At 46.8% G+C, this 15,217-nt stretch overlaps 2 protein-coding genes across 2 annotated transcripts in view; one reads left to right on the forward strand and one right to left on the reverse strand.

Moving 5' to 3' along the window:
• Positions 1–2: 2 nt before the first annotated feature.
• Positions 3–3,859, reverse strand: DFFA (DNA fragmentation factor subunit alpha). The gene is made up of 6 exons (XM_005530467.3): positions 3,728–3,859; positions 3,338–3,499; positions 3,092–3,222; positions 2,182–2,371; positions 1,654–1,808; positions 3–972 (listed from the first exon to the last, which is right to left on the reverse strand). The coding sequence occupies exons 1-6, from the start codon at positions 3,822–3,824 to the stop codon at positions 769–771; spliced, it is 939 nt and encodes a 312-aa protein (XP_005530524.1). The 5' UTR covers positions 3,825–3,859; the 3' UTR covers positions 3–768.
• A 151-nt stretch (positions 3,860–4,010) lies between these two features.
• Positions 4,011–15,217, forward strand: part of PEX14 (peroxisomal biogenesis factor 14) — a 68,160-nt gene continuing 56,953 nt past the window's right edge. Inside the window, exons 1-2 of the mRNA XM_005530492.3 lie at positions 4,011–4,091; positions 9,049–9,096. Of these exons, the coding sequence (XP_005530549.1) occupies positions 4,056–4,091; positions 9,049–9,096 (84 nt within the window). The 5' untranslated portion in view covers positions 4,011–4,055. The remainder of the gene's footprint in view (positions 4,092–9,048; positions 9,097–15,217) is intronic.

Genomic DNA, 15,217 nt, shown 5'->3' on the forward strand with positions numbered 1-15,217 from the left:
CCAACAGTAAGATTAAAAGGTTTTATTAATATTAGAAAAAAAAGCTTTAATGAATTTAAAAATAAGCCAGTTAATACAAAAGCATCATGATGCTACACTAATGATTAGGAGAATAAGACAGCAGACCAAATGCAAGTCTTCTGTCACACAGCATTACAAAGCAATTATTTCCACCTTTACTGTGTTTTACATGATAGTTCTTACACAGCATCCAAGAGGCAGGAGTTCCTCACAGAAAAATCACTGAAGTTGAAGGACTTTGAATTTACTTTAACTGATTAAATCAGCCTGAGAATTCAAGTTCCTAGATCCCAGGCTGGAGCTTAAAGCCAGGCAGCAACTGGCTAACCCCTCTGCCCTGATCACTAACTGTGCCTCAAAGTGTCTTCCAGAGATCCTCCATCCTTTTTACACTGAAAATGGTAGGAGAACAAAGTAAGCAAACTGCCTGGGGCTTCAGGAGTTGTATCCACATTATCAGATGGAAGCTGCTGGCTACCAACCATGTATTGAAAGCCAAACACTTAGATGCTGTGCTTAGCGATACCATTGTTCTAGCATTCTGCAAAAAGTCAAAATCCCTTTGCTTACACAAGTCAAATCACCAGAGGAGTTTAAGCCTCAGGACAATGTCCAGATTTTAGTTGTATGTGTGTATCTATAGCCAGACCACAGTATGACCAGCAAACTATGGTTCCCAGGATGTGTCTTTGCTTGTATTGATTCTAATGCAAAAGCAAAAGCTAAACTGCAAACAGCAATGCAGTCTTATTTTTTGCGTTTTGCAGTGGGCCAGTCCCCCCAGGGAAGCGTTTTCTTGCCCTTGGATGTGCTCCGTAGGGAATGCAGAGTCTGCACTTGTTTGAGGCGCTTGGAGAGCTCCTGATCACAGGCTTCCTGCAGAGCTCCAGCTTTCTGCTTGTCCCACCCCAGAGCCGAGGCCAGCGCTGCTGCATCTTCCTTGGACACCAGCTGCAGCAAGACACATTGTTAACAGTCCTTTTTAGTGACCCCCCGGCCACTAGCCCTCTGCTGACATTAATAACAGCAGGAAACAAAGTTTAGTACTGGCACTTTGGAACTGGAGATCTTCCCAGCTTTCATCACCTATCCCGTGGGCTAGTGGATTTTCAATAATTTGTCAACACTCAGTGCTTGAAGCTCTGTTCAGGCGTTCAAAGGAAGAGAAAGCAGTTACATATTTTCTACAGCAGGGAAAATTAACAGTAGCAAGTTGACAGCTTAAAAGAACACCTTCCTAAATGGTTACAGTTTAGCTAGACTTTCCAATCTATATTTTCCAAAATAAGGAGGTTTTTGTTTTAATTTGGGATGTATAAAAGAAACACAGCTAGATATATAAGCATACAAAAAACCCCAAAGAACCGTGCTGGTAGGACTGCTGACTGATTTGTCAGAGACCAAACCCAAAATTATTTTGTGGCTTTTCAGAGCAGAGTGTGTGGAACAATGTCAGCTGGCTGTTACAGAGGAGCTCCAAGCCAGGGAGAGTGTGACTGAGGAAGAGAAATTAATTAAACTTCAGCACTTTGAAACATATCTACTGACATGCAGCCTCCAGAAGCAAAGACACCTTCCCTTATAGCCTCTCTTTCAGAGGGAGAGATTTATGGTTGTGTCATTCTCACCCACCTCTAGATCCTGACTGTCCAAGCAGAGCTCTGGAGCAGGTTTCTCTTTCAGAGAAGCAAGGACCTGGTCACTAAGTGCTGTTGTGGCTGAAGTATCTCTGCTGCTGGTACCTGTGTCAACCACATCCATCTCCTTCCCTGGTGCAGCCTTAGGTTCTGAAAAGGAGCACAATCAGTACAGCCACTGACAAACACAGGACAGGAAAAGTACCCTGGACTGCTTTGATGGTGAGATTAATAAAATATACATCCAATCTAGGTGCCTCCTGGAACTTAAGAAATCCATAATGTTAAGGAGGACTACAGGATCTAAGCTTTTCTCCCAGTATTCTGCTTTCAGGCTTTGTGAGAAATGTGACACGGCAGCAAGAGAGCTCTCTGGTCAGAGAATTCTTACACTATATACACTACACCTTCTCTTGCACCAACCCCATTTAACAGCAGCTGACCAAATTACTCACTCTATTTTATTTATTCCACTCAGCTAGGAGTTGAAAACCTCCTTCTCTAGCATATAAATGCTCCCTACCTGCAACTTTGTTTAAGATACTGTCTTCAGTTTTCAAGACCTCCAGGTAGAGTTCTAGGAGCTGCCTTGACTGACGCTCTTCTTCTCGTCTGTCCAGCACCTGCTGCAGAGTGTCCTGCAGCACTTGGATTTTGGTTTCACTTTGGGCAAGCTCTTCAGCCAGGTCTGAGCGTGGCACATCAATAAGCACCTTAAAACATTGAGAGGGGTCCTGAGTAACTCATTTTGTGGCACTTACTACAGTACAAACAGAATGTACAAACCCTCCTGAAAACAAGCGTGTTCCACAAAGCTCCTTGTCATAGCAAGTCTATGACAAAGAGTCAAAAGGCATCCAAGAAAGTGTGGAATCATGTGCAATTTTAACAGAAATCTTGAAAACTAATGGCAAAGCACTATTTCACAGTGCATGGAAATATTCAAAGGAAAGGCAGTAGCCTAGCACCTGGGAAGCTGCAAACTGGGGAGGAAAAGGGACAGTTATTTTCATGCCTCACCACAGACAAGGTGTTGAGCAGTCAGAAACTTGAATCATTCAGCTCTGGAAAGTGACAGCAGTTCTTCAAACCCCTCTGAAGCAGACAGACCTGGCCTGCTGCTCAGCCTCCCCTCTGGACATGTTACACAGGTGTCTGGTGTTAAGGAATGAGCCGACCTCATATGCAATTTGGCCAAATCTCAACTCTTTCCTCTCCCAGAACTGGAAGAACACACAAGGAGGGATAGCTGGGGATTAAGAACACTCTTGGACACTTGAGTGTTTCCCTTCAAGGATAAGTTTGACTCTGGCAAGAGCCAAAAGCAGCAGCTGAATTAAGCCTGAGCTCTTGCTTATTGAATCTGTTCTCTACTGAGATAAATGGTTGATGGGCAGATGCAAGGACAGGGACTGCGCATTTCCCCATTGTACCTGGAGGTCTTCTTCAGACATCAGGATGATATTGGACAGGTCATCCTTTAGCTGCCTGGCCAGTTGCTTCCACTTCTCAGCAGCACTGTCCACTTCATCCACAGACTCCGAGAGCCAGGATGTTCCACTGTCTGACACAAGAGTCACCAGTTTCATGGGTCATTCCTGATCACCTGACACTGCCTAATGTCAGTAGATGTATTCTAAACACACCTCCCCTTCCATGCTTCCTCACTCACAGCATACCTAAGCTTTTGCTGGTCCATTTCTCATCCTTGGCCAGTGCCACAAATTTTGTGTTAGATGGCAAACACAAGAAGTAATCTTCATCATCCACAATGGTCCCATCTTCTGCCAGTACCAAGGTGATGGGTTCCCGGGCCTTGTCAATAGCCAGAACACCACAAGCTGCAGAAAAGAAAAAATACTTAACAAAACAATAGAAGTGTCACAGCACTGCCCTTTTATTACCTCCAGCACAAAGGACAGGCAAGTCTCAGTGACTGAGGCTGGAGACCATAACCTGTGTCCTTACAGTGCTGCACATCAGCTGGGGCTCACAGTGGGTCCCAGCAGGTCCCACAGCGAGGTCCCACAGCAGGTCCCACAGCAGGTCCCAGCGCGGCCGCCGCTCACCTTTGTCGCGCAGCTCCCGCAGGCAGGACGCGGCCACGCCGTGCTGCTCCGGCCCGTCCCGCCGCCGCACCACGCATCGCTTCAGCCGCGCCGCCATCAACTGACGTTCGGCAGTGACGCAAGGGGCTTTTCCAGGCAGGGCAGGCGCTGCTGCCGCGGGACCGGCGCGGCCCGAGCGGCCCGGCCCGGCTGAGGCCGGGCACTCACGGCACCGGTGGCGTCCCCGCGGAACGCATCGCTGTGCCGGCGTTCGACTCGCCGTGCCTGCGGCGCGGAGGCGGGGGCGTTCCATCGGGCGGTTGGGGATGGACTAGCCGCGCCTGGGAAGATGGCGGCCGCGGAGAGAGCGGAGCAGCCGGGGCAGGTGAGGGCGCCGGGCCGGGCCGGGGTCCCGGGGGTGCCGGGGGGCTCCGGGACCCTCCCCCGGGCACCGCGGGCTCGGTGCTGCACCTGGGCTCCGTGCCCTGTGCGAGCAGGGTCTGTGCGGGGCTCGCTGAAGGGTGTGCAGGCCGGGCCCAGGGCACAGGCGTGTTGGCATTGGGGATCTGTGTATGAAACTCATAAAGCACTTGAATAGGAAAAGAGTAAATACAAACACGGCCAGAATGAAAGGAGACACTGTGCAGCTGGGTCATAAAACCCGGGCTGAACTCGACGGTTCTTGTGGGTCCCTTCCAACTCAGAATATTCTGTTTTTCTGTGGCTAGTTAGACAGAAATATTGTCTCTGCCTTGCAAAGGCGAGGGACGGAAGGAGATCCTTGAGCCAAGAGCATAAAAGAGCAATGTAAGTTCAGTGGTTTGAGTGCTCAGGAAACACTAAAAGCTTGGTTTTTTTAGACTGGGATATGAAATGAATGGGGCAGCCACAGGAAAAAGAAGTGCGATGGAGTTGTATATAGTATATATTCTTATTTGCTTGAAGGCCTCCAAGCTGGATTCTGTGATTCTGTGGTGTAGGTGTGATGTAGGTGTATAGCGTGTAGGCTTCCTCTCACTCACTGTCCTGTTCATGATCTAGAGTCACTTGTATTTCACTGCAAGCTCAACCCACCTCAGATTCCTTGATCTCCTGGAGCTCTCTCATCTCACCACTATCCCAGACAGGTTCCTGAGTTGTGGTGCCAATGGGATTTGGTAAAGTGCTTTTTCAGTGCCCCCAGAGTCCCACTCCAGCAGCAGGAGGGGAAAGGTCTATGTGAGCAACTGGGAAGAAAACAGAGCAGCTGTCAGTGTTATGTGCAATCACTCAAGTCTGTCCAGATTTGGCAAAATCACCATGAACCTCTCTGTTGATCCCTTTATTTTGGACTGAGGAGGGTGAGTTTGTGGGGGAGGCTATTGAACTGAAGTGAAGCAGAAATAAATTACATAAAATTGGTACTCTTGGCTAACCAGCCCAGATCTGGGTTGTGAAAGGCCAAGTTACCAAACTCACAGGAGGCAGGGCAGCTTTGCATCACCCAGGTGTTTTCATCAGCCCCAGTCTGAGGTGCAGGTGTTACCGTCCATCCCTCACACTTCAAGTGAATGCTTCCAGAATGAGGAAACCTGAAACAATCTGTGGCTGGTCCCTAAGGCACCTCAGCAGTCTGCTGGGCGGGCAGTTTCTGAGACAGAAATCTGGTTGATTGGCAAATGTGATCGCCTAAAAAACATTCAGGTTCCTTTGAGTTTGGATATTGCATTTTCCCACTGCACACTTAAGCCCCCCACATTTATATTGCTTTACCTCAAAATAAGGTTCAATGTTTGGAAGTGGGGAAGTCTTGCTTTTTAACAGGCCTCATAAATGTAGCCAGAGAACACTCTAGGTTTTAAAGGTAAAGATGAAGAATCAGATTCTGTCCCATTGCGTGCAGCAGTGCTGGATCCTCAGGCCAGAATGAGTTACTTGAACCCCTTTTGGTGTCTGTCTGAGGCAGGCATGCGAGGACCCTCTGGCCCAGCCTCCGGGCAGGGCACTGGTCAGCACCTCTGGGCAGGGCACTGGTCAGCAGCCTCCAGCCCAGCTGTGGGACAGGGCACTGGTCAGCAGCTTCTGGCCTAGCTGTGGGACAGGGCACTGGTCAGCAGCTTCTGGCCCAGCTGTGGGACAGGGCACTGGTCAGCAGCCCCTGGGCAGGGCACTGGTCAGCAGCCCCCAGCCCAGCTGTAGGACAGGGCACTGGTCAGTGGCCCCCAGCCTTGGCACGCCCCAGGAGCTGCTCTGTGCTGCAGGAGCCTCCTCTGTCCCCTCGTGTGCCAGTCAGGGGGCGTATGGCTGCTCCTGCTGCCCCAGCCTGGCCATGCCTGCTGGACAGGACAGGTGTCCCCAACCATCAGAAGGTGTCCCAGCCCATGGCAGGGGTTGGAATTAGAGGATCTTTATGGTCCCTTCAACCTAAACCATTCTGTGATTCTGTAACTCTACCATGTCCTTTGGGTCTTACACTGCTGCACATTCCTCAGGCAGAACTCTGAGAAGTGTTCAGTGCTCTCACATTCTGGGGGCTTGGATGGAATTTTGAGACAGTCTTACAGCTTTGCCTGGAAAAAGGGGATGTGATTGAAGGTTATAGAGTACAGTGGGTGACTTTTCAAGGAGACAGTTTTGGAATTAAACAAACCAATGAAAATATCTTTCCAAGTCTCACAAAATGTAGATACCGCTTCTCTTACACAACCATTGCAGTTTTGACACTGTTGTCAATGTTTGTTGAAAGTTATCCCTGTTGCACTCCTAACGTTTAGGGAATTTAATAAAATACTTGCTTTCTGCTGCTGGTGATGTTTGTTTATTTATTGCCAAGCTTTCAACATGAGGCCCTGAGTAGTGGCACTGCCTCACTTAACATGTTTATATTTGGGCCCCATCATGTTTGCTATTACAAATCAAGTTAGTTTAGATGCTGAAAAGGGAGTGTCAGATGTCTTATGGCTTATTATCTATTTTTCTTAGTTTAATTTTCTCATTCTTATGAATTAATATATTGCCTCAAGCAGTGTGGGGAGAGGGGAGTACTGCAGCTCGAAACAAATCATCTATGTTGATAGAATTGTGTTCTAAAGGCAATAAATATTTCTACCAGAGATTTTAAAATAAGTTGTTTTGTTTAGAAATTATATTCCTTGGGCCTGTAGCAATGTCTTTACTAAAAATAAGCAAAAAAAAAGATCCTGTCTCTCTGTTACTGTATTTTTATAGTAAAAGAAAGAGAAGAGCAAGATGATGGTGTAGCCTGTGAACAAGACAATGAATTTTAGATTTGTCTTGGCTATTGGTGTTTCTTAATGCTAAATACTTTGCTCTGGGAATTTCCTGAGGATGTGAATTCAGTGGTGGATCCTTCCTTCCTTCCTTCCTTCCTTCCTTCCTTCCTTCCTTCCTTCCTTCCTTCCTTCCTTCCTTCCTTCCGTCCTTCCTTCCTTCCTTCCTTCCTTCCTTCCTTCCTTCCTTCCTTCCTTCCTTCCTTCCTTCCTTCCTTCCTTCCTTCCTTCCTTCCTTCCTTCCTTCCTTCCTTCCTTCCTTCCTTCCTTCCTTCCTTCCTTCCTTCCGCCACTTCCTTCCTTCCTTCCTTCCGCCACTTCCTTCCTTCCGCCACTTCCTTCCTTCCTTCCTTCCTTCCTTCCGCCACTTCCGCCACTTCCGCCACTTCCGCCACTTCCGCCACTTCCGCCACTTCCTTCCGCCACTTCCTTCCTTCCGCCACTTCCTTCCTTCCTTCCTTCCTTCCTTCCTTCCTTCCTTCCTTCCTGCCTGCCTGCCTGCCTGCCTTCCTTGCCGCCTTCCCTCCCTCCTCCCTCCCTTCCTTCTTCCCTTCCCTTCCCTTCCCTTCCCAAACCTTCCCAAACCTTCCCAAACCTTCCCAAACCTTCCCAAACCTTCCCAAACCTTCCCAAACCTTCCCTTCCCAAACCTTCCCTTCCCGCACCTTCCCTTCCCGCACCTTCCCTTCCCTTCCCTTCCCTTCCCTTCCCTTCCCTTCCCTTCCCTTCCCTTCCCTTCCCGCACCTTCCCTTCCCGCACCTTCCCTTCCCTTCCCTTCCCTTCCCTTCCCTTCCCTTCCCTTCCCTTCCCTTCCCTTCCCTTCCCTTCCCTTCCCTTCCCTTCCCTTCCCTTCCCTTCCCTTCCCTTCCCTTCCCTTCCCTTCCCTTCCCTTCCCTTCCCTTCCCTTCCCTTCCCTTCCCTTCCCTTCCCTTCCCTTCCCTTCCCTTCCCTTCCCTTCCCTTCCCTTCCCTTCCCTTCCCTTCCCTTCCCTTCCCTTCCCTTCCCTTCCCTTCCCGCACCTTCCCGCACCTTCCCGCACCTTCCCGCACCTTCCCTTCCCTTCCCGCACCTTCCCTTCCCGCACCTTCCCTTCCCTTCCCGCACCTTCCCTTCCCGCACCTTCCCTTCCCGCACCTTCCCTTCCCGCACCTTCCCTTCCCGCACCTTCCCTTCCCTTCCCGCACCTTCCCTTCCCTTCCCGCACCTTCCCTTCCCTTCCCGCACCTTCCCTTCCCGCACCTTCCCTTCCCTTCCCGCACCTTCCCTTCCCGCACCTTCCCTTCCCTTCCCGCACCTTCCCTTCCCTTCCCGCACCTTCCCGCACCTTCCCTCCCCTCCCCTCCCCTCCCCTTCCCTCCTCTCCTTCCCCACAGGTTGTGGCAAGTGATCCCAGAGAATCCCTGCCCGCCTGTGAGGTCTGGCTGGGTCCTGGTGACGATCCTTATTGGGAAGCAGATGAGTTACAGTATATTTGAGTTTTTGGCACCCTCTTGTGGTAAATACTTATTTTATCTATATTATTTTTGTGTCTTTTTCAAATGGGAAAAATAAATACTGAGATACTTTGAAGGTGAGGTATATGCATAAAAATGAGGACTACAATTGGAGGACAAAACTTAATCTCTTAATTATGTGTGGGAAGCAAGGATAGTCCTGGTGACAGTTTGTGAGGTTTAGGTAAATCATGGTTGCTTAGAAATCTTCAGAAGAACGGTTCAGAAAACAAAGGGTGCATTACTGGATCCTGGAAATGGGAGAAGTATTTAAGAAATTGTGTTTGGGTGGCCACTACTCTTATGCCGTCTCTCAGGAGTCTTGCTGGCTTTTTACTGCTGACTCCTTAAAATCAGTTCTGCAGATTTGTTAATTCCCTTGTTTCAAATGGGGAATTAATACTTTTTTCTGTGGATCTGACCTTTTTGTCTTCGGTACTCCACAGAACTGCTGCTGATAGCACAGACAAGTGTGCCTGCCTAAGTGCTGCTGATGGGATCCTTCCAGATGGGTGTTTCTTTCTGCTGGTGTCCATGGGGTGGCAATGTGACCTCACTCTTTCTCTCTCTGCTTCACAGGCTGGCTCCTGCCCTGCGACTGAGAACGCCGCGTCTCGGGAGCCGCTGGTGAGTTCCTCCAGAGGCAGCACAGCATTTCTTGTTGATAATACATGAGTTTTGTCTTTGCCGCATCATCTTTCAGCGTTTGTTCTGCTTTTCTGAGGAGCTGGTGCTTTGTGGAAAAGGGGTGAACAGCAAGGTGGCCATGCTGTTCTGAATTCTGATGTGTGGCCACAAGCTCCCTCGAGCCGGGGTGAGACACGGCTCACCTGGCCAGGGCCTGTCCCAGCGTGTGCTCAGAGCCTCTTTAGAAAAGAGGCTGAGGAGAGCCCCGTGCAACAGACCCACAGTGCTGTACTCTCACAAAAACCCCTCTGCTGCTCAGAGACCTCATTCAAGCTGTCTTCATATTCAGAAGCACTCAGAGTGAGCTTAGAAATATTTGTCAACTGGCAGTGCATGTAATCCAATGTTTTTACTCTAGAAGCATTTTGGAAAGGGCTCTGGGATTTTTTGTGTATGAGGATAACTAAGAGGACCCTGTTTTGTTTGCTCTTTTATGGTGATGCAGAGTGGGAAGTGAGCCACTACTCCTGGAGCTGCAGTATATGGTTTTTTACAACCTTGGTTTTTTTTTCTTCCTTCCTCTTCAGACATCTATAAGTCAGCCAAAACCTTGACAAAATTCTTAGCCAGTGCTTTCGTCCTAAATATATAAATCTCTAAATTTCTTCTCAAGGCAGATTCTAACATTACCTTAGCTGTAATTAATTTCTTACTGTATATGTGACTGCAGAATTGCTCAGAGGAAGCATATAGCAGCTGTATATCTTTCTGTTTGGGTGGATATTCTTATTACATGAAATTATTTATGCACTTCAACATAAACTTTACTCTCATGATGGTGAGTCTAGCATGTGAGCTAATTAGAGCCCTCTGAAAGGAGGAGGTTTCCTTCTTATTTTTTCATTAACTTTTTAAAAATAATAAACTCTTATGGTCTTTGTCACATTTGTTTAGGAATTCACGTTTGTTTAGGAGTCATTATTGCTTCCATCTGCTCCTCTGTAGACGCCTTATTAAATGAGCAGTTCAGCTCTGTGAGCCAGATGACCCGACTTCCACCATCCTGCTGTGGCTTCCCCGTGGCCACGATCGTGCACGCTGCCTTCCACACATGCAGGACATCCTGGCCCATAAACCAGACTCACAGGCACATGGTGCCGTGTCATAAAAGTGTTTAGGGAAACACGGGAGAATGTGGCACAAATCCAGCAGTCTGCTCTGTGGGGGGCTGTGTGCCCCAGGGTATCCTCCTGGACTTCACATTTGGTGGGAAGCACTTGAAGAGCCCAGAGGAGGCAGGAAAGAGTCTCATGACCAAATTCTGCTCTGCACCCCCTCAGCATTTTTGACCTTATTGGTGAGTGGAAGGATTCAGTGCTTCGCAGGACAGACCTGTTTGGATCACACCAGCACACAAGAATGAGAAAGCAATAGAATGAAAACAGCTTGTATTGTATCAGCAGAAGTTGTTACAGTCTCAAGCTAGTTTTGTGTTGGATTTGTGATTCTAGTGGACGCTATCCTGCAAAGTGCTAAATGCTGCACCTTGCCCTGTGCATGGGGACACTGTCTTCTGCCTACCCTGTAGCTCTGCCTACAGCCTGCTGCTTTCAGCAGGAACCCAAGAGAAGCCAGGATTCCTAGATGTTTGCACAAGGACTTCAGCATTCTGCAAGATCCTGTAGCAGACCCAGTCTGACACATCAGATTGTATCCTACATTTCGGTCTTCCAGGGTACCTTGCAAAGGTTTATGGCCTTCCTGAGGCCCTCAGAATGCAGCCCTACAAACTCATGTCACAATCCAAACTGCTCTTTCTCCCACCCACTTTTGATATTTTGAGCCACCAAACTGGAGACTCCACAACCATGCCATTAATCCCTTGAGTTATCCAGTGTCCTTACAGTAAAGTGTCCCAGCAGAAGAGCACTCCCTAGCAGGAGGTCAGTGTGCTAGAGCAGCAAGTGGGAGGGCTGGGGACAGCCATAATTCCTGCAGCAGAGCGGGCACTCATTTCCCTGGCTGTCGGTCGTGGCCCATTAAAATCTGCCGTGTAGCTCCTCAGTGGGAAGTGTAACCTTGTGTTCACAGAGTGTCAGCATCTCGCTCTGCTGCTGTTTACAGCCACGTTTGTCATCGGCAGCGCGGGATCAGCTTCTCCTTGAGTCCGGCTTATCTGAGCACTGCTGCGTCCCTGCTGCTTGGAGCAGCCACCTCTGATAAGCCTCTGAACACTTGTGGAATTGGAATAGGTTTGTTTTTTTACAGCCACTCAAAGCAAAGTCCTGGGATGTGCAAAGGATGTACTCACATAGAACAGACTCTCTTTCAGTGAGGTTAAGCCAGTAGAAAATGAGGAATCTGTTTCCTTGGTCTAATATCTCTCCAGAATGTATTTAAATCGTCTGTTTAGTTCTGTTTCTCGCTAGCAGAGTCCTGTAGCTTTTTAACATCCTGTGCTGCTTTTGAGGTTCTTTCAAGAGCTTGAATGTTTTTGCTGTTGGCCTTTGATTTCAGCCCAATCTGCTGCAGCCTAAACTGCAGCTCTGAAGGCTGTGCCTGTAAGAGCCTCCAACAGGAACCTGGGCTGTAGGGAGAACCTAAGGAAGGAGAGTTGTCATTGAGGCCTTTTAATGGGCTGCTTGTTTTTTTGGGGTTTTTCTTCTGTCACAAATGTCACAAAGCATACTCATTCCCTAGCTGCTGCTTGGTATCTGGAAGAAGTACTAGCTGTAAATATGAAAGTACTACTTGTAAATGTGAAACACTCTCTTGGTTGCTCACTAAGTTACAAAATCCCTGGATCAGGATTCTTTTGCAGATTATTTAATTTTTCCTCTTTTATTTTTAGCATGCTCTGTTTCTTGCTGCAGATGAGAGCAGTTAACATCGAAATGTGGACATTTTATTCCTATTTTTACAGGCTGTCAAAAGGTACAAGTTAACAAGAATTACTGCTGCCTCTATAACAATTATTGTAGAGTTTGTTGGAATGTGCTGGAGCCCTTGTGGCTTTTCCCCACCCTTTGTTAAATTGATTTTAAGATATTTAAGGGTCAGGGTAATGGCCAGAACACTCTTAACTCCCCTTTTTGTGCAAACATCACAGGGTACACTGCAGTGAATGACAGACAGTAGAATTATTAAATCCTTTCTGGTTTGTTGTCTCATTTTCCACCTTATCTGTTCTGTTAAGCTTCCTCTCAAGCAGAGTGTGAGTACAGAAATTTTCATTTAGGTTTCTGAGAAAGAAGCTTTGCAATTGAGATTTTACTTCTAGCTCTAACTGGTGTAATTAGAAGTTGGTGGAGACTGATTCTAACAAATACTGTTGTCTTTACCATTTGAACAAAACCATGAGTGGGAATGAGGAGAGGCTACAGACTTGCGTCACAAGATTTGAGAGAGCTTGTTACGGGTTCATGTTAGTTAAGAGTACTCAGAGTATGCTTTTTATAAACAAATTGTTGGGCAAATTGAGAATCCATGGCCTTCTTCTTATGAAGGGGTAGATGCTCTTTTTGCCCTGTCAAACCTTACAGAAAATGAGATACATGAGAGTTTTTTAAAATTTTTCTTTGCCTGAAATCGCTGTTTGAAATGAAATCAAGAATGGTATTTTCACTGAAAAACATGTACCTTGTTTTCTGGAACACATTCTTTAGCAAAGGATACCTTATAATATCCTTATCCTTTCTTTTACATTTCAAAGTAACTTGTTTAGAGTTGTAGAAAATTAAAGTATTTTGTTGTGGTTTTTTTGTTTGTTTTTTTAAGAAGATTTTTTTTTTTCCCAGAAATGATGTGAGGGACTGGAGTGTGCTGGAGGGACATTCCCCATCACACTTCTGTTTTCCATTTTCCTGCCCTTTATTGTTTAAGACAAGATTTATACCTGTTTATTGTACAAATTTTCCATCTGCCACAATGGGTTTGTTCCTAGTGGTGGCGTTCACTGAATGATTCTCTAAAAGTAAATCTATCCAGAGGGGATTTCCAGACAGCCAGAGTCAGTAGGCAACTAACTTACAGCCCCCAGGGAAACATTAGTCAGGGTAATTTAGCACTGTCAGCAGGAGAGGGAGGGAGGGAGACCTCAGCTCCACCACCTCCCACCCTGGAAGGAACCTCTGATGCTGCTGCATTGGCTCTGGGGAGGTCCTGCAGGTGCTGCTGTGGCATCTCAGCGCTGGCCAATAATTCCAGCAGGCTGTGAAGGGCAGTTCCTGTGCAGATTTTGGGTTTATTGGGCCACGAACAGGGAGCCAGAGCTGTGTGACTGCCACGCACAATAACCTTTGGTTTGCTGCAAAGAGAGCTCCGTGATTTACTAAGCAGAGCTCTCTTGTGTTTGACCTTCTGATAAGTTCAAGATTATTGGGTTTTGCCTGTTTTTCTCTCTTTCTTCTGGGTGTTCATTGACTTCTTTCATTGTCCATGCAAAGTGTACTTGCTTAATCTGTCGATTCCTTTTACTCTGTTGATTTAGACAAATGTATTAATGTGTGCCAAGTACACAGATGCAAATTGACTCCCTGAGCATAGTTAAAGGAGCACTGTCATACCAGGTTAAACAGCCCATTTGAGGTCAGTGGAAAAGTTTGGAATTCCTTTCAATCTCAATTTTAAAATAGGATAGACTGTAATAGTTTGGGATATAACTTGTATTATATATTAATTTATGAGAGTTAGAAACTTGGAGTAGTCACTGGCCAAAGCAGGTTTAAGACCAAATCAGCCTGTACAAAATGTCCTGGTGGCTCTGGCTGTCCCCAAGAGCTGACAGGTTAAATGACACTTCAGAGTGGTGGCTGAGGCAGCACAGCCAGGATAGGGACAGTCTGTCACTGACAGGGGCATGAGTTAGTAGTTCATAATCTTTTTTGTGCACTTGTGCAGAAAAGAACTCTGAAAGCAATTCTTACTTGCTTTTCAGACAAACCCACATTACTGGTCAGAAGACTTTTAAAATGGTTTTTAAGTAGTTGTAATACTCTAAGTTGTTCTTTATGAACACACAAGGAAATTAAAGTACAGGGAGTTACGTTAGAGTCTTCTCTAATGTTAGGTATGATTTGACTTCCAGAGATCCCAGGTCTCTCACTGAAGGTAAAATGGAAGTTACAGTGCTTTGAGACACTGGAAAAATACACTGGCACACAGGAAATACTGAATACTTGATATTTTCCCTTTGAAAAACCATTTTTTTAATATTCATGTGATGTTTTCAGGGTCTGCAGGTGCTACACCTACAAACAGTACTTTCCAGCTCATGTCCTGCTTTGCTGAGCACTTTGCTGTGTGCACCCCAGCTGTTGGCATGGGGGCACAGCAGAGAGGTACCTGCCCTGGTAATGGTTTTGGGATCAAGGTGGGATGAGGGCTTCATTCCTGCTCCAGATGTGGGAGCTTTGCTATGTGCAGAGCAGCTTGTAGAGGGCAGCAACTGCCCACAGTTCTCTGTGCTTGAGGAGAGGAGGGAGCAGATGAAGGACTTCACCAGAGTGACTGGCTGCCTTTTCAGCTTCTTGAAATAACTTTATGCAGGAACTTGTTCTTTGGAGTGCCTCTTGACTCCACAGTATGAAATTCCTATTCTGAAAAATGTTGCTAGAGATTTTTAATTCCTCTTCTGCCTCTAACACCACTGGAGAGTTGGACTCCTTTTGCTCAGGCACTGCCTGTGTCATTGTTACTGCAGTCAAAAAGAGACTAGTGACAGCTTGGGAGCCATATAAGATTATAGTTGCCTGCCTAAGATAACTTCCCTCATTTCTTGCCTTCCTCCTTCTTTCTTGGCCTTCATCTCCTACTTTTACCTGGGAGATCATGAAAACATTTGCTATATCTGTGGTGTCTTTGTTGTGCCTCAGATATGTTCATCACATTAAAAGTGAGGTAGCAGGGGCACAAAATGCAGAATATTCAAGAACCTGAAAGAACTTTCTCTAGAGCACACAGGAATACATTCTTCAGATTCTTCTGATGCCAGCACCTTCAGAACCAAGATTTGCCAAACTAGGAAGTTGAGAGCTGGTATAAATCTTGAATTTGGAGTCCCTGACCATCAGACTTTAGAAGGAATTTTTACTGCTTTTCATATTTCTTGTATTTCTCCATA

The sequence above is a fragment of the Pseudopodoces humilis genome, chromosome 24, assembly GCF_049639895.1.
Source record: "Pseudopodoces humilis isolate 2021_Gansu_Grassland_sample_001 chromosome 24, ASM4963989v1, whole genome shotgun sequence".
NCBI lineage: Eukaryota > Metazoa > Chordata > Aves > Passeriformes > Paridae > Pseudopodoces > Pseudopodoces humilis.

Excerpts from the sequence above, each read along its gene's own strand:
- DFFA (XM_005530467.3), bottom strand. The coding sequence starts at position 3,824 with ATGGCGGCGCGGCTGAAGCGATGCGTGGTGCGGCGGCGGGACGGGCCG. Across the intron at positions 2,372-3,091 it reads TGTCTGAAGAAGACCTCCAG|GTGCTTATTGATGTGCCACG; the intron begins GTACAATGGGGA and ends CAATGTTTTAAG. Across the intron at positions 973-1,653 it reads TGGACAGTCAGGATCTAGAG|CTGGTGTCCAAGGAAGATGC; the intron begins GTGGGTGAGAAT and ends GTCTTGCTGCAG.